The sequence below is a fragment of the Hypanus sabinus genome, chromosome 3 (assembly GCF_030144855.1).
Source record: "Hypanus sabinus isolate sHypSab1 chromosome 3, sHypSab1.hap1, whole genome shotgun sequence".
NCBI lineage: Eukaryota > Metazoa > Chordata > Chondrichthyes > Myliobatiformes > Dasyatidae > Hypanus > Hypanus sabinus.
In genome coordinates this window covers 119,994,587-120,014,301 of record NC_082708.1, presented here as the reverse complement: position 1 = coordinate 120,014,301, position 19,715 = coordinate 119,994,587, and the positions used below count along the sequence as shown (strand labels likewise).

Sequence of the window (19,715 nt, the reverse complement as noted above, 5' to 3'; positions counted from 1 at the left end):
CAGCCTTTTTAATATCAAATTAATGATATTTCTGCACCAAATTGATCTCTTAGCTTAATTTTCATCCATTTAAATCCGTTTTCCATTCCACCACAAATATACTTAAAATTGCACTGATTAATTTGCTATTCAAGTTCCTAAATGAAAGAAATTTGTATAATCAGCAATGTAATTACTTTGAATTAACTAATTTCAGGAGTGCAATAGAATTCCTTTAATTTTCTATTTAACAATATTGTTTGAAATACTTACCAGAAATTATTTGATATGGTGCCTTTAAGTCAACTGAAACGGGCTTAATTGTACAAATAATCATTTTAATAAGGGTGCTTTATTCTTCTCCACCTGTTTTTATAATACTAATCTGGAAACTGGATTTCACCTGTTTTTGATTCTCCTAATACCAATCTTGGTGTGACAAGAAAATCGCAAAATAGAGTGTCCTGGCTTTGCTGTTAATATTTTTCTCCTTTACAAGTGGAAGGACACAATTTGTGGTTTCACAGAGAGAAGCTATTTACTAAGTTTACCATAACTACTGCATGTCATTCAAACTGGGAGATGCGTTGGTACTTGAGAAAGGCAGGATTAAATGATGCATTATTCCAATAAGGTTGCCCTCCCCCCAGCATCATGGAGTCACCTGACAGAGCCTCAGGTTGCTGCAACACTGACTATTAGTGCTACAGGTGGCACAGATTTGCTCCAAGGTGCCCAGGTACTTTATCAGCGCTGCCAGTCTGTAAAAGGGCAACACGTGGAAATAAATCTTGTTCATGTGGCTCAGTTGTGATAAAGTTGATATCCAGTGGGACCCATAAGTCACTTAATGTGTCATTTAATCTTATTATGACTGAAACCCAAGGATCATAGCTATTGACCTTGCAGTCCTGTTTCTGTCAATAAATAATGAATGCCATGCATGTTAATGACATAATTATTGTAAGAAATACAAAAGTAAGATACAAATGTTAAGATGAATTATCGAAGGAAGAGGCAGTCTAGTTTCCTTTAAGGTGAGACATTAAGTCAAATCAAATGAAGGACTACACGCAAAATATTCTATATATTATGCATAATATACAGAGATGAGAAATTTGCTGGACATAGGCACAAATACTTCAGAATGTGCGTCAAAAACTGCTATGAATGACTCACACACAAAAAGGTTATTTTTCTAATCTAATTTTATGCTCCTTAGTTTGTACTATGCCCTTTAATATATTTTTTCAAGGATACACATTTTTCAATTCTTTCAGTAAATTACATATTTTTAATCAGAATAACTTCAAAAGATGCAATTGTGGCCCTTTTAACTCTTCCCTTTCCACCATCCAGGAATCCAAGCAACAATTCACTTGTATTAATTCATGTTTATTGCATTTCATTTGGTACTCTTACTCTGGAAACAACACCACCTTGGGCATCTTTTTCAGTTTGCAGGAGCAGAGCAGGGCTTTCAGTTGATTGGTGCTTTAATTCTCCATTTTGTGCTGACTCTATCTTATACTGAGTTTGAGGATCACCATCCCATCCTCTGAGTATCATGTCCCTCAGCATTCAACATTGAATCCACCACTTTCAGATTAGCAGTTTTTCCAGTTTGTGTCGCAACTGGTCATTTCTCACAAAAAGTCATCACTTATAATGTTAAATCTAATTTCCTGTTTCCATAGATGCTGTTTGATCTTCTGGGTATTTCTAGCATTTTCTGTGATTTCAGCTTTCCAGCAACTGCAGTGTATTTGGTATCTTACAGTTGCAGCAATGTGTCTGGAGACTTCACTCAGATTGAACCACTATAAATTTCAAGCTGTCACAATGTACATCATTTAGTCTGTCTTGGTCACCGTTCCCTCACTGGCGTGTCTTTTGTCCTCACTACTCTCAACCTCTTCTGGAATGTAAAACACGTTTATTTTCTTTCAACAACACACACAAAATGCTGCATTTTGTGTGTGTTGTTGTTTGAACTTCCAGCATCTGCAGATTTCCTCGTGTTTGTTATTTTCTTTCAATGTTTTAATTAATTTTTTACATAGAAGAATAGAGTACAGTAAGATATATATCTTATAAATCAAAAAAGGATTAAATATTATCAAATACATTATATTTGAATCACACTCGGAATCTCATTACCCTATTTTCATGTAAATTAAATTAAATCATAATATTGAATTATGATAATTTTATTATACAAAAAATGAATCCAATCCCACTACCAAGACCAAAGCTGTTTGGTAAAGAAAGAAAAAAGGAAAAAGTCCTTACAGTGAAATATGTTATTAGCCAAGATCTGTACTTTAAGAGCCAATCAAAGGTTTTGAAAATAGTTCAAAAATGATCCCCACAATTTTTGAAAGTCTTGACCGGATTCAGAAATGGAACAACGGATCTTCTCTAAATTTAAGCATGACATAACATCACGTAACCATTGAGCGTGAGTAGGTGGAATGATATCCTTCCATTTAAGCAAGTGCCCTCCTAGCTATAAGAGAAATGAAAGCCAAAATGTGCAAATCAGATGTCTCCAAAATAATATCTTTTCCTCCAACACTACCGAACAAGGCAGTCAAAGGGTGCCTTGTTCGATATTGTTGGAAGAACAAGTTGTTTATTCTCTAACTTTTCCCAGTTCTAATGAAAAATCATTAACTCGAGATGTTAATCCAGTATTTGTCTTCACAGATGCTCAGTGTTTCCAAAACCTTTTCATTTTATTTCACATTGCCAGCATCTGGAGTTTTACTGTGTTTTACAGTTTATAGAATATGTTCATGTCTATGTGCTTGAGGAAGTAGCTCAGTTATGGAGTTTTCCCTGATTAAAATATTGACAGGATCTTCTAATTTTTTTACTCAGAATATGACCTGTTTCTGATCTTGGTAAATTAAATCTTAACCTGCAATGGAAGATAACAAGATTTTGTGTGTGTTTAAATTAGATATAACATTCTTAATGTTTTACCCTGATTCAGCCAATCCCACCCTGACACACTATTATTCATCTAAACAGCAGGATGTGCTTTTTACCCTATCAGTTCAAATGCTTCCTTAAGGTTGTTATAGTTGGGGGTGATAGTGGGGATAAGCTCCCATTACCTATTAAATGCTTCCATCCTGATTGGCTGTATCACTGCCTGGTATGGGAACTGTACTTCCCTCAATTGCAGGGCTTTGTGAAGAGTGGTGTGAACAGCCCAGCACATTTGTGGATGTGAACTTCCCACTATACAAGACATTTACAGTGACAGGTGCAAAAAAAAAGGCCCCAAAGGATCATTGAGGACCTGAGTCACCCCAACTACAAACTATTCCAGTTGCTACCATCCGGGAAATGGTACCAGGCCATCAGATTGATTAATTCACGCTGACATAATTGGATCTCTAAGTTATATTGACTGTTCTATTGTATATCTTACTGTACATACTAATTATTACAAATGACTATAATTTGCACATTGCACATTCAGACAGAGATGAAAAATAAAGATTATTACTCCTCATATATGTGAAGGATGTAAGAAATAATGTCAATTCAATTGAATTCAATTTAATGGCATGTGTTGTGTTCTTTATATTCATACGTACCGTGGCTTACTAATAGAGAACCATATTCTGGAAGAATAGAACTTTTATTTAACAACAACCACACGTGTCTTACAATTCCATTTTTTTAAATCTTTCTATCATTTCTGCCAATGCCCAGAACATTCTCCAATCATGTTCTTACACATCATATCTCCACTTTTTCTTTTCATTAAGAAGAAAAACAATTAGCAACATTGACCGGAGCAAATGCATAATTTGACATGTTTCTGTCAGTCTCTCTGGGGGTTTATGAAAACGAGTAGACCTTCTAAGTGGTTCACCCACTTCTTGTGTTTCATTGTTATTTCCACGTTTTGTCTGGTCTGCACCAGTTAACTGAAACTCTGAAGTTGGCTCTTTCTTGAGGTCTTTTTGATTTCTTCTTAACACTGCTCCTTCTTGTGTTTGGACCATGTATGATCTGGGTTGTACTGTAGCTTTCTGTGTCCATGTGTTCATTTTGTCTTGTGTCCTCACTTCATCTCCTTGGTGCAGTTCAGGTAATGGATGAGAATACCTGTCAAGGTATGTTTTCTGCTTTGCGTTATGTTTATCTTTCCCTCTTTTCACTTGTTCACCTCCCTTTGTTCTCAGCAGGCTCTCATCTATTGGCAGATTTGATCTCAAATGGCGTCCCATCAAGAGCTGAGCAGGTGAAAATCCACATTCAAGTGGAGTACTGTGATAGGCTAACAAAGCTTTATAAAATCACCTCCACTATCTTTTGCTTTGAGCATCAGTTTCTTGATAATTCCTACCGACTTCTCAACTAATCCATCGGACTGAGGGAAAAATGGACTAGATGTTGTATGAACAAAGCCCCATTCCTGAGCAAAATGTCTCATGCATTCACCCTTGAATTGTGGACCATTGTCTGTGAAAACTTCATCAGGTACACCATGTCTGGAAAAAACTGATTTCATGCCTGTAATTACATTCTCTGCAGTTGTTCTGCTCAGACCACACACTTCAGGATACAATGAGTAATAATCTGTTATTAATAGATAATCGTTGTGTCAGTTACAAAAAGATCAATGCCTACCATCTGATCAGGTCTCTGAGGACTAGGATGTGGATGCAGTGGCTCTTTAGTGTTGCTAGGTTGGTATTTAAGGCATTTTGGACAAGAAGACATCAATTCTGCAATTTCTTGATTCATCCTAGGCCAAAACATCACTTCCCGCACCCTTCTCTTACACTTTCAATACCTAGGTGACCTTCATGAATTTTCCCAAGCATTTCTTTTCGGAGATTTTTAGGAATCACAATTCTGCTACCTTTGTACAATATTCCATCCACAACAGGAAGTTCTGATCTGTGGTTCCAATATTCTTGTACTTCTGAGGTACAGTCATGCTTATTATCTGGCCATCTATCCATCACCACTTGTATTACCTGATTGAGAATTTTGTCCTTCTCTGTCTCAAGATGCAGCAGCTCTAACTTTTTGGGAGCAACAGGTATAGTCTCTATGATCATACCAACAAATGCTTGAACATCAACAGCGACCCTGTGACTGTCTTTTGTTGTTGGATCCACAGCTCTGGTAAGTGTATCAGCCGTGTATATGAATCTTCCAGGTGTGCATGAAACATTCAATGCATACCTTTGCAATTTAATCATCATTTGCTGAATTCACAAAGGACAGTCGCTTAAAGATTTGTGAAACAATGCAATCAGAGGCTTATGATCAGTTTCAACATCAATAGACTGCCCTGACACAAACTGATGAAATCTCTCACAAGCAAACATAATGCTGAGCAATTCTTTTTCAATTTGGGCTTACCTTGTTTCTGTATCAGATAATGAATGAGATACATATGCCACTGGTAGCCATTCCTTATCATGTTTCTGGAGTAATACTGCCCCTAAGCCTGCTTGAGAAGCATCACATGAGATTTTGATGGGTCTCTCAGCATCATAGAATTTCAACACAGGTTCTTTAATAACCACTTTCTTGAGATTTTGCTATATCTTCTCCTGTTCATGATTCCAGCTCCATTCATTTTTCTCTTCTGTTAGCTGCCTCAATGGAGCAAACTGTTCTGAAAGATTGGGTTTGAATTTTCCCATGTAGTTGACCATACCCATCAACGTTTGAACATCCTTTTTACATTGCGGTCTTGGCATGTTCTCAATAGCAGAAACCTTCAATGGATCAGGACGCACACCCTCATTGCTGATGATATCAGCCACAAAGGTAAGTTCCGTCACTCCTAGCTGACATTTGTCTTTATTCAACTTCAGGTTTGCCTTGCGTGTTGCCTCAAAGGCTTGTCTGGAGTCTGGCATCATGCTCTTGTTTAGATGATCCCCAAACAATAACATTGTCCATGGAAGTATACACGCCTTCAATGCACTCATATAGCATGTGAATGTTTTTATGGTACACTTCAAGAGCTGATGCAATTCCAAATGGAAGCTGAAGAAAACAGCACCTGGCAAAAGGAGTGTTAAAGGTACACAACTTTGAACTGGCTTCATCTAGTTTAAGTTGCCAGAATCCAGAGGATGCATCTAATTTACTAAAGTACTTTGCATTAGCAGACTGTGACACAATTTCTTCGCAAGTAGGCAATTTGAAATGCTCTCTTTTAATGGCTCGATTCAAGGCTCTTGGATCTAAGAAAATCCTCAGTTTTCCATTTTTCTTATCAACAATACAAGCAAATTGGCCTATTCAATTGGTTCATCAATTTTTTATGAATCCTAGCAGTTCCATTCTGTCAAATTCTATTTTCAGTTGATGACATAATGCAAAAGGCACTTTTCTACATGGATTACTACAGGTGGCACTGTGTTGTCAATTTTAATCATGTGCTCTCCTGGAAGATAACCAAGCCCTTTGAACAAGTCCTCATACTCTTTCATCAACTCACTGTATTCTGATTCTGTGTCACTGTCCAGGACTAAGACTTTTTTCACCAAATTCAGTTTCTCACAGGTATTGACTGTACATTCTTTGGCACTACCACAAATGAAAGTGTGTGGACAATATTTTTGTGTGATACTTTTGCCACACATGTTCATTTAATTGGAATGTCTGCACCTGAATACCCAGTCGCTTTTATATTTGTCTGATGTAACTTTGTTCTTGGCTTTAATGCATTAAACTCAGTTTCTGCAAGAACATTTACTTGTGCTCCAGTATCAGGTTTAAACAGAATATTGTTTTGGTTCACTTGCAATAGAATAGTCCAGTCATTCTTACTTTGTTTGTTTTCACAAAGCACATCGATATAAAACTCCTCACGTTCATTTTCAAGTACTGCATTTACTTGTTTTATTTTCTTTCTACTTCTGCAACAGCATGAAAAATAATTACTCTTACCGCAATCGTTGCACATTTTCCCAGACACTAGACACTGTTCTGGCCGAGGTTGCCGCCCACATTGATCACGTAGCTTTTTTCTGTCAGATGTCTTGCTCTCTGTTGGTTTTGTTGTCGTTTTATTATTCTTTCTAATATGTTTGCACATTCCCACAGCGGCTCCATTGCAGTTCTCAATAAAAAGTTCTTTAGCCTATGACGTCATGGTTTCCGAAGCTTTGCAGAGCATCAAAGCTTTTTCCAATTCTAGGTCTTGTTCTCTTAACAGTCTTTCTCTCAGACCATTATCCAGAATGCCACAAACAATTCTACCTTTAGTGAGAGAGTCTGTCAGTTCTCCAAACTCGTATATTTTACTCCTGTGTCTCAACTCAGTAACACATTGATCAGTAGTTTCATCAGCTCTCTGCGTACATGTAAAAAATCTGTACTGCTTGTACGTCACATTACGCTTTGGTATACGAAATGCTTCAAATTTGTCTATTATCGATTTTAAATTAAAATTATCTCCATTTGCAAAAATAGAATGATTATATACCTCAATTGCGTCATCACCTATTATGTGGAGTAGAAGCGCAGCTTTCTTTTTTCTGGTTTTGGATCCGCACCGATCACTGATAAAAACAATTCAAAATGTTGCTTAAATTTTCTCCAATTCTCAGCTACATTCCCAGACAATTGAAATGTCGATGGAGGCTGCAAACCTTCCATTTGTAAAACTGTTAGCAAACACCAAAACAGTTCTAACCCTTTTTTCAGAAAATTATCTTCGATTCTCCTGTGTTAGGAAATGTATTATTCTTCCAGACCGACTTCAGACACCACGTTATGTTCTTTATATTCATACGTACCATGGGTTACTAATAAAGAACTGTATTCTGGAAGAATAGAACTTTTATTTAACAACAACTACACATGTCTTACAATTCCCTGTTTCTCTCGATCTTTCTATCATTTCTGCACAAGTTCAGAACTCTCTCCAATCATGTTCTTACACGTCATATCACCACAGTGTGTATCTCAAATAGCCTCTGACAACCAAGTCTAGCTCCTGGCAAACACGTGTGGCTTTGCTACTAAGTCTGCCAGAACCGTTTATACTGACAGGATAAGGGGCAAAGGCAGGTTACTGGTGCCTTAAAGCAAATTGCTTTGAGCAGTTGGAGCTCATCAGCCATGGTTGGCAATTCATCTTGGAGAAGGAAAACTCTGATCTCAAGTCTCCACTGCCTTGTGGCTATGCCCACTCATGTAGAAGGCTTTGGGAGTTAACCCGGAGGGAAAATGGAACTGGAATCCCTAAGACAGTCCTATGTTAAGTTCAACACAGACTGGTAACTCCAGCGACTCTGCTGGTGCTGAACTGTATTGGGCTTTGTGGTTCCTTTGGATTCATTGGCTGAGTGGAGGTGGGGAGCCTGCTACATGGGTAACAGCTTCCCTTCCATACCGTGCCCTGTCATGTGTAGTGGTTTGTGTATCACGTAGACAGCTGGCATGCAACATCCATGGTCAACCCCAGCCAACAGAGGGCTTCACGTGCTTACAATAGTTATCAATGCTTTTTTTTTCTGTTCAGTTAAATGGCTCAACATTTTAGGTGGCATGTTAACAAATTACTCCAGAATGTAAATAATTTTTATTAAAACTGGCACTGGAAGTTAGTGAAAGTTTTAAGTATGACTAACACAGCATCATCTGCAGGAAAAACAACCATTTATCTCCTCCACCAATCTAGTTGGAGTACTATGAAAGCTGTAGACAGAGACAATGAAACATTGAATTGAGAGGGAAAAGAAAAAACGAACATGAAAAAATAAGTTTTTACAAGACTTCTAATAATTAAAAGCTGAAGGGAGACTACTTGACATCTTTGGTATTAAATGTCTAATACCAGAGAGGAAATTTGGCAACATATAATATTATTTTATCACAAAAAAAACAACTGAAATGGGCACTAAAATTAATTCTTATCTATTTAATACAGGAACTTCCTGTCAAGCACCAAAGTCTTATTTTCATGATGTGAAAGTGCATTTCGGCTAATGCTAAAGTTACTGGACCAAATGCCAAGATTGTAGACCATTGAATCCAACTGTGGCAATTAGAGAACTTTAGTTCACAAAATTAAATATATATTTTTTAGAAAAGCTACTTCAATAAAAGTGCTACATACAAAATGCTGGAGGAACTCAGCAGTCAGGCAGAATCTATGGAAGTGAATAAACAGTTGACATTTCAGGCTGAGACTCTTCATCAGGACTGGAAAGGAAGGAGAGGGAAGCCAGAAGGTGGGAGGGGGAGGGGAAAGAGTTCAAGTTAAAAGGTGATAGGTGAAGCTGGTAGATGGGGGTGGGTGAGAGTAAATGAACTAAGAAGTTGGGAGGTGATTGGTAGAAAAGGTAAAGGGCTGAAGAAGAAGAAATTTGATAGGAGAGGAGAGTGGACCATGCGATAAAAGGAAGGAGGAGGGACACTAGGGGGAGGTGAGAGGCAGGTGAGAAGAGGTATGAGGGGAATGGAATAATGTTAATGCTGCATTGTCTTAAAACCCATTGCACATGAATGTCCTTCAAGGAAAGATATCTGCCATCCGTGCCTAGTGTAGTCAATATAGCGACTGTAAACCTACCAATTTGATTGACTCAGTAATTAAGGATAAACAACTTTGTCAGCACTGCTACATCTCAGGAATGGATAAAAATAAAAAGCCATTTTTGTGTTTAATTGTGCATCTGTCTCTCCTGAAATTGCTGTTGCTGTTGTCCATTAAAAAAACCTGTATGTGGTTTGCCCTTGTATTATTTTGACAGGAGTATCTGGATTAACCCATTACTTGAATCTACTTAACAGCTGCAAACAAGTGTGAACAATTATGGCAGCACAGAAAGGACATTTAAGTGACTGAATCTTTGCACCGAATTAAAAAGTAATTCAACCAGTTGGACACTTCACATGAAAAATAAATAAAAGTCTAATCCTTTGACCCTTGATGGTTTTTCCAGATTTTAAAAGAATCCTTTGCATTTCTGGTCAGAGATCTAATCTGATGCAATTTCCTTAAAAGCTGAACCTCCTCCTTTTTGAAACAGAGGCAGCAAGTTAAAGGTCTGTTCCCAAGCTGCTGACAGTGTCCCCCTGTTTATTTTTATTATTGCTTGGAGTCTCTACTTCCCTATGATGTACCCAGCTCATTAATGAGGTTCATCTTAAGAACTGAAAGCAGTGTTCGAACTGTTGATTCTCCTCCATCCCATAATATTGAATGTGTAAACCCTAGAGTGGCATAAGACACATAAGAAACAAACCAGGTTATTTGTAGGTTTAATGTCATGAATTATCTTCAGCTAATATTAATTTGCCTCTGTATGTAAACTAAAATACAGTAATGCAAAAGATAGACTTAACAATTTAAACCATGCAAAGATCTTATTGGAATCGAGTTGTTGCTTTTTAGGTCACAAATTAACAATTTTTTCCACAAGGAGGAAAAGTTTATCATGATTGGAGAGGACTCATATCACCAGAAACTTCGGGACCTGTTGTAGAGTTTCAAGCATATTTGAGAAAGAAAGTCTGGAGAAACAAAAGACAGAAGCAGCTGGCTCCACAAAGCAATGCACAAAAAGCTCTCAGCATCTTTTTACAGAAAAGTGATACCACAAGCCAGAAGGTATGAGAAGAAGTGTTATATATTTCAGTCAGGTTGCTATTAAAGTTGGATATACAGCACAATTACCTTACATTTGTATGCAGAAGTAATCAGAAGATTGTGAGAAAATTCTTTGTGTTTTAATTAGATGTAGTTTAGAAATTATTGTCAGTTAAATCTACAGCATATAATTTATAGACTCTTCTACATTTGCAAAGATGCTAATATTTTTGTTTTAATATTGAGCAAAAGTTATTTCAACTAAGTCGGGCCTCTGCTGCCGGGCCTCAGTCCGAAACATCAACTGTCTCTGCCTCCACAAATGCTGCTTGACCGACTGAGTTCCTCCCGCATTATGCGTTAGCTCTGTATTTCAGCATCTGCAGACTTTTATGTCTCTATTAAGTGAGTAATCTACATATCTTTAAATTGGTACTGCAAGTGTATTGTGTTTGTCATTAAGAAAATGGTGAACAATACTTCAAGAGGGCAACTAAACTCGTCTCACAATGACCCAAAATATTTGGCTGATACTGTCGATACTGAAACTGTCGATACTTCCTATATTGAGCTGGAAACAAGACAGCAGCATCTGACATCCACAATTAGGAAAATCCAGAGGATATAACAGGTGTAGTGTGCTATTCTTGCTATGCAAGTCATTCAAAATATTATGCATTTATGAGTATATTACTAATTAGTTTTTAAAGCCATTATTCTTACCAACTCTCTAACTCTGAAAAACTAATTTAATATAGGGAGTTTTGTGGGAAATCAGTAGAGACAGACAATGCTCCCTACCAGTAAGTAGGTTAACTACTTACAAGACAAAACAGAGTAAAACACAAAACATTGGGTAATACACTCAATGTGCTGGAGGAGCTCAGCAGGTCAGGCAGCATCTATGGATCCCAACATGTCGACTGTTTATTCCCAACCGAAGATGCTGCCCGACCTGCTGAGCTCCTCCAGCGCATTGTGTGTGTTGATCTATGTTTCCAGCGTCTGCACTACCCCTTGTGAGTAAATCTTGAGTAAACTGTTGAAACTAGACTCGGTTACAGATGCTTATCCAAGCTGAGTGCTCGAAGTGCAGGACAAAACAGGCACTAAACATATACACATTCGAAAATACAGTGGTTAAAATGTGCACCTGGGCTTCTTTACTGCAGCACACTCCCACTGTCTACTGTTACCACGGCACCCTCGTCTACGGGTCCATGGCGACCTGAGAGTGAAAAGAGTTATCGCGCACTAGATTTAAACTTTACTGGCGTCATTATGTCATCAGCTAAATGGATCCTAGTGGGGGGGCTGCAAGGCTCCTTACGTGGGCCAATCCCAGCCTCCCATTGCGAGTGGTTTTTGATGAGCAGATAAGTTAAGACACATACCGCACCATTTCATCCCTCGAAAGACACAACATCGTGGCACTCCGCTAGGAGCCCTGACTCCTTCATACCTGAGAGGGGCAGGTGGGTGTCACCCACTGCCCGACATCTGCTGCTGCTGAGGTTCCAATAGTGAGGGATATAAGGGGATTTTGGGGTTCTGACATTTTAACTGTCACTCATTCTTTGGGGCACTCTTCTCTTTTCATGGATATTAATTCTCTGATATTAAATGGAACTATTGAACTATTGCTCTTCTGGACCTTGAGTGGAACGCGGGGAATCCTGAGGAGCCCTTGTTGGAGGAGGGCCTGGAGAATAAGCCTCCTTGCCTCCCTTCCCCGGCAGTGCTCCCTCCACACAGCATAGAGGGTTGGAGAAGAGCCGCATCTACCTGCTCCCTCGGGAGCCTGGCTCTGAGAATGCCAGAAACATTTCCTGAAGGGTCACAAAGGGCTCTCCATCCCCTGGTCACTTATTCAGTTTGTGCACCTGACTACAGGAACCTTCCCCCATGTTCTCGAATCCCTTCAATAATCTGAAGGTAGTGTCTACAGTGTCCCCTATTGATGGTCCAATAAGGGCAGCACCTCTCCCCTTAGACCATGAGCTGCTGCTTTAACTAAATACTCCACCACGGTCAGGGCTAGTCTGTGATCCTCCGGTGGGATGTCAGTTTCATGACAGATCCCTGTGACCAGAGACCACTGGTGAAGATCTCTGATCCCTTCCTCCACTGTGCCCCACTCCTCCCAGGGCTGCAAATCCCACTGGAAGAGTGAGGGATATCTGACCTTCACTGCTCCATCACAATTCCTCAGCCCTGTGGGAAGCGGCCGGCACTCTCAGTGTATTGTTGATCATGTGGTGGGACAACATGCACCCCTCCCCCCACAACAAGACACCCTTTTCCCAGTTGGATAAACTCACTCCAGCACTCCTGCCCCCCATCCCAGATCCTCAGCTACCACGCTGAGATTCCCTGGCTTCTGCCTATACCTGTCCCCAAACGTCGTCAGTTCCTCTGCAAAGTACTCTCTGATGGCATTCACCTCGGTGAAACTGCTGTGTTATCCTCCCCAGCCTGCTTATCCTCTTCCTCAGCTTGCTGCTCCTTCACCCTGTTCCAAGGAGGTTAGAGAGGGGCTATGTACTGATGTCCCCCTAAATAGGTCAGGGACCTCGTGGCCACTGGTCTGGGTTGTACTGGCATAGCTGCATGGGGAAAGGGAACTCATTTAGAGGGGGATCCTCAAGGCTCCCTTCTAACATCTCTTCCCCATCTTCACCATTTAACCAAATGTCCCTATCCCCCACCCACGGGTCAAGGTTGTATCCCCACAATATCAGGGCTCTGACCTCAACCGGGGCTGGTTGTCTGTTAGCCCTATGGGCAGCTTACGCCTGGCTGCACCTTCCCTAGCCGACAGGCCATCTCTGTCCTCTTATCCTCTAACATTCTGGCCGAGGTCTGCACTGACTGGTCAACCACTCCCATGGTAACATATTGCTGGTATACCAATTCCACCTCATCCATAAAACTATTGACCTCTTACTCCTTTTGTGAGATTATCTCATGCTGCTGCCTTATCATGGCTACCAGCAGCCAGAAGGCACCACACTAACTCCCCTTCTTCTCGGGGAACGAGTATAGACGGGATATGGTATCCCATTTTCACCCCACAGGAGTCCAACTTGTCTGACCAGTCTGTGGGTGTCTTGTAATCTGTATGTTGGTGAGACTCTGTTGTCAGGACCCGGCATTCCTCATATAGGGATCTTTCTCTTATTTTTCCTTATAAAGATGTTCATCTTCTGTTCAGTCACTGAACCCTGCTCACAGCACTAATTGATTAGGGAAATCAGGTTCATGGGTGTGGTGAGTTGGGACAGAAGACACTCATTACCAGTAAGTAGGTTAACTATTTACAAGACAAAACATTCAGTAAACCCTTCAAATTACACTTGGTTACAGATACTTATCTGCCTGAATTGGCAGGACAAAACATACACATAGTGGCAAATCCCTAACTAAAATATGCACCCAGGCCCTCTTTACTGCAGCACGCCACCACTGTCTACTGTTTCCGTGCACCCGTGTCTACCTGATTCACAGCAACCAGAGAGCAAACAGAGACTGCATGTGCTGGATTTAAACTCCGCTAGTGCTATGACACCATCAGCTAAGTAGACACTAGTGGGAGGGGCTTCAATTCTCCTTAAGCAGGCCAATCCCTGCCCTCCATGAGGGAGTGGTTTTCGATGAGCAGGTATGTTAAGTACTTACTGCAACAAGTCTGCTTCCCTCAGGATAATTATTTCAAAAATCCACATCCTTTATCGATTATATTTCAGTTTCATTTAAATCCTATTTTTATGTCAAAATATTTATTTCACTCTGTAAAGTGCTTCAAAGCTATAACAAAAGCTGGAATTCTTTATTCAATTTGATGCTTGTCATAATTCTCCAAAGCACTCAGCAGCTTAATGTTTTTATTATTGCTTGACACATATCCTGTGCAGAACTTGCCTAACAGCAGCTCACATTGAGAAAGGGAAATGCCATAGAGGCTGCCAAGTCTTTATAAGTAGATTTATTCAGCAGGCAGCAAGCAGTGTCCCTTGTCTGCCAACCAGAAATTACTGTATTTTCAATTTGGTTGAAAACATAATGCTTGTCAGCTGTTTAGTTTTAAAAGGTACTCTGAACAATTTCCATCAGTGTACTATATCTTGGATCATATGGATATCTGAGTGAGAATTGTCTTATTATTAAGAATCTTGCAATTACTTACATTTATTCCTAGATAAGTTCAAGCATATTTACTATTTGCAGGGTATTTTGATATGAATTATGATGTAGGAGATAATCTGTCGCTATTTAATTAGTTCTCCAACTATGCATTTATCATAGCACAGTTTAATATGCTTTCATTTTAGATATCCTTCACCCACTGTTCATTGATCTATATTGTATTATATAAGGTTAATTTTATTTCCTTGCACTGGGGAAAGGCCTCAAAATAGGCTTTCTACAATCTGAGAGTCACATCATTGATTCCGGGTGAACCCAAACTGGAATTGTTTCACAGATTTCTTTGAAAATGAGTTTATTGGACTAGTCTAGTTACTGAGCCAGATTTACATGAACATTCAAAGAGATTGTATCCACTCAGGAAGCATTTCTTTCCCTGGACCCACTGTTGGTTGTGTTAGATCTGAGAGAATAGTTAACACATTTATTTTTCTGAAATAATTTTTTTGTGATAATTCATTTCCATGTCTCTGAAAAATGATGTGCTGTTAAGACTCACTTTCACAGAGTAGGGGATCTCTGCATGTCGTTAATATTGCCCTCACAGTTTTCAGCATGTCTTCATATTTCTGAGAACATTTTGTTTCTTTGAACCAAACCCCCCATGGCAATACAGATAGTATAGGCAACACACGCAAAATTCTGGAGGAACTCAGCAGGTCAGGCAACATCTAGGAAATGAATAAACAGTTTTAGGCCATGACCCTTCTTCAAGACTGGAAAGGAAGGGGGAAGACACTAGGATAAATAGGTGGAGTGAGGGGAAGGAGGATTGCTTGAAGATGGTAGGTGAAGCCAGTTAGTAGGAAAGATAAAGTGTTGAACTTTGAAGGAATCTGATAGGAGAGGAGAGTGGACCACAGGAAAAAGTGAAGGGGGGGTTGGACCTAGGGGGAAGTGATAGTTGAGTGAGAGGATGCAAGATGCCAGCGTAGGGAATTGAAGAAGAGGAGAGGGGAAAGGGATTTTTTCCTACTGGAAGGAGAAATCAATATTCATGGAGGCCACCCAGTAGGAATTGTGTGGCCTCCATAAAATATCGCTCCTCTACTCTGGAGGTGGCTTTATTGTGCACAGGATGGACTATAGATTGACATGTTGGAATGAGAATGGTAATTAAAATGTTTGGCCATCAGGAAGTTCTGATTTTGGTAGATAGAGTGGAGGTGCTCGACAATGCCGTCCTCCAATTTACAATAGGTCTCACCAATATAGAGGAGGCACACTGGGAGCAGCAGACATAGTAGATTTGCAGGTGAAGTGTTGCCTTTGGAGGGAGATAAAGTTGTGTTTGGTGGTAGGATGTCTTTTGGAGATGGCAAAAGTTGCAGAGAATGATGTGTTAGATGTGGAAGCTCAGGAGGTGGTAGGTACGGACAAAGGGAATGCTAGCACAGTCAGGGTGGTGGGAAGATGGGAGTGAGGGCAGCGACAATGGTAGAGGAAGGGAAACTTTGTTCTCTGATGTACTGGGAAGGAAAGCCACATCCTGGAAACAGATGTGGCGGAGACAAAAGGAACTGAGAAAAGGGAATTGCATTTTTACAGGTGATAGTCAAGATAACCATGGGAATATCATGCGTCATACCAGTGGAAGTAGTAGAAAGATGCAGCAATGATCCACAAGAAAGCTGTCAAGACTGAAGGGCTTGATTTAAAAGAGAGAATAGATAGGTTGAGACTGTATTCTCTGGAGCAAAGCAGGCTAAAGGGTGTCTTGTAGAGCTTTGTAAAATCATGAGGGGCAGAGATAATGGAATGGAATGGAATGGCAGAGGGTGGTGGGTGTATAGGCCAAGCTGCCAGAGGAAGCAGTGGGAGCAGGTAAAATTATGTTTAAAAGCTATCCGGACAAGTTCAGGGATATGGACCACACGTAGGCAAATGGCACTTGCTTGAGAAGGCACCTTGGTCAATATGAATAAGTTGGCTGCAGATCTTATTCTGCAATAATGACACACCATACACCAACTCAATAATCCTGACTCTTTGACTGTCCTCAGGTTAGTCTTTGATAGCCACCGTTAAGTATGTATGTTCTCACAAAATCTGTCAAAGATCCATGACATTAGAACTGCACAACAATGTGTTTTGAGTAGCTACATTCATCCCAGTCCTTCTAAGGTTTTGCTTCCACCAATGTCCTGAATGACAGATTTTTCTTAACTATTAAAGTATCATGCCTGATAATATGCAGTGCAAACAAAACTGAGACTATGTTAACAATTTCAAAGGCATTTCAACTCACAGGTTCTGCAAGTGGGATTGGACTAATGCCTAAATAGAATGGGTGTGGATAGGATGTTTTCAATAGTGGGAGAGTCTAGAACCAGAGGGCACAGCCTCAGAATAGAAGGACATCCCTTGGATCATAGCCACCTATTAAATCAACTTACTAACATCATATAAAATAACAGAACAAAATTCTAAAATATTTGAATGTGGATAGCTCCACATCTGTCTTTTGAACTTGGCTTCTGAGAATTCATCAATAGTTCAAATCTTTTTTTTTCATTTTCTCTTAACAACACTTTTTTTCCCAATCTCAATCAATCTTGTATGATACCGATGAACTCGACCTCACAGTCTACCTGATGGTCTTGCACCTTAATTGCCTGCTTACACAGCACTTTCTTGCTAATTGTAACTGTTAAACAACAGTCTGCATTCTGTTTTTGCTTTCCTCTTTGTATTACCTGAATGCACTTGTGTTTTGAAATGACCTGTGTGTATGTCCAAGACTGCCCTGTGTGTCAGTGAGCAGGATGCTTCACTCCTGAGAGGCTGAATGTCTTCTACACCCGGTTTGATGTGCAGAACAAAGTCCTGGCAAAGAATACACCCTTCCCTCCAGGGGAGCAGACACAGTCTGGCTGAAGTTGGGGTGAGGAAGACCCTGGTCAGAGTCAACCCATGCAAAGCTGCAGGGCCCGATAATACACCAGGTTGGGTTCTGAAAGACTGTGCAGTCCAGCTGACAGATATATTCAACATTTCTTTGCAACAATCCATTGTCCCCTCGGTTTTCAAGGTGGCAACCATCATTCCAGTGCCAAAAAAGGTGACAGTAACCTGCCTAAATGACTATCATTCGGTAGCATTAACATCAACCATTGTGAAATGCTTTGAGCGGCTGGACATTAAAGCCTTTCTCCCTGGTATATTGGAGCCTTTCACTCCAATTGATCCATCAATAATGCCATAGCTTCTGCCCTCCACTCTGTCCTGTCCCACCTGGAAAATAGGGACCCAAACCCCAGAAACTGGTGGAGAAATTGCCCTCGCTGGGTCTCAACACCTCCCTCTGCAACTGGATACTGGACTTCTTAACAGAAAGGTCTCAGTCAATCTGTGTGGGCAGCAATGTCTCTTGTCCCATTACGCTGAGCACTGGCGCTCCCCAGTGTGCTCAGCCTGCTGCTGTTCACATGACTGACACATGACTGTGTCACAGGATCCAGCTCAAACAGTGTCATGAAGTTTGTGGATGAGACATGGTTGGCCCGATCAAGAATGATGATGAGATGGAGTATAGAGAGGAAGCCAAGCACTTGGTGGATTAGTATGGGAAGGAAAACCTAAGTCTGAATGTGGAGAAGACCTAGGAAATCATTGTGGACTTCAGGAAGGTGGAGATGAAACATTCCCTTCTACAAATTCATGGCTCCTCTGTAGAGAGTGATGTGTACCCAGTTCCTGGGAGTTCACATCATGGATGACCTCACTCGGTCCCTTAATATCATCTCTCTGAACAACAACACCGAGGCAAGGAAGGCCTCCACTCCTCCTCCCACCCTCCATCTTAACTACGTTTTACAAGAGCACCACTGAGGTCATCAGAAGTCGAGATTCAGACCAGAAGTCCCAATGATGGACTTTGAACACAACTGAGGGGATTACAGGGGTCTCCCTACCATCCATTGGGGATATTTATCAGGAGCGCTGCATATGCAGGGCCCTTAGGATCCCACCCATTCACCCAGCATCATCTTTGACTTTCTACCATCAGACAGGAGACTCCGATGCATAAAAACAAGAACAGAATGAAAAACAGTTCTGCCCTGAGGCCATTAGGCTTCTGAATTCCTATTCAAAGTGTCACTGGTTAATTTGTTCCGTATCTTACAATATTTAATATTAATACACTTTCGTCTGTTATTATCTGTGATTCATATGTAGATTTTATCCTTACCTTCAGTGTTGTATGTACTACTGTGCTTTACACCCTGGTTCAGAAAAACTTCTCGCTTTATATACATTATATGCTTATATACATGTAAACAATTAAATGACAATAAACTTGACTTGACCTTTCACTGTATCTTGGTATATGCGATTTTAATAAACTAATTACAATTCAAATCACCGATTATCAAAAATATTCATAATTGTGTATAGCCTCAAAACATAATGTGTTATTGAGGTCATGTCTACAATCATTAATGAAAACTGAACATCACCTTACTGATTCTGATAAGCATTGTGAATCATTGTTTAAAACTGTCCTGAACTTGTCTTTTCCTATTGGTTGGAAACATATACATTCTAGGGGAACGTTAAAAATAGAAGCAAGATGTATGGTCCTTAAAGCCAGACCTGCTATTCAATAAGATTACTGGTAATTTTCACGTCAATTATATTGCTTCCCTTGTTCCTCATAACCCTCTACTCCTTTATAAACTAGAAATCTGTCCGCCTCAACCTTGAATATACCGTGGATTCTGATAAATTGGGCCATCGGTTAAACAGGGTAGCTGCTTAACTTGGACAACTTTTAAAGAACAAATTGAGAAAATAACTGGGATTCCCTTTATTAATGTGGAACACTGTGCTGCTCAATTGGGGCAGGAGAATGTTGCCGAACAGTTTCTAACTAGCATCAGTCACATGCAGTTGAGTGGCAGTTGGACACTACACCATGCTTAGAGCAAACACT

At 40.1% G+C, this 19,715-nt stretch overlaps 1 protein-coding gene across 1 annotated transcript in view; it reads left to right on the top strand.

Annotated features, from left to right (window-relative positions):
* The window catches only part of LOC132390822 (uncharacterized), a 258,761-nt gene that overhangs the window by 97,722 nt on the left and 141,324 nt on the right, over nt 1-19,715 (top strand). Inside the window, exon 6 of the mRNA XM_059963366.1 lies at nt 10,407-10,594. Within this exon, the coding sequence (XP_059819349.1) occupies nt 10,407-10,594 (188 nt within the window). The remainder of the gene's footprint in view (nt 1-10,406; nt 10,595-19,715) is intronic.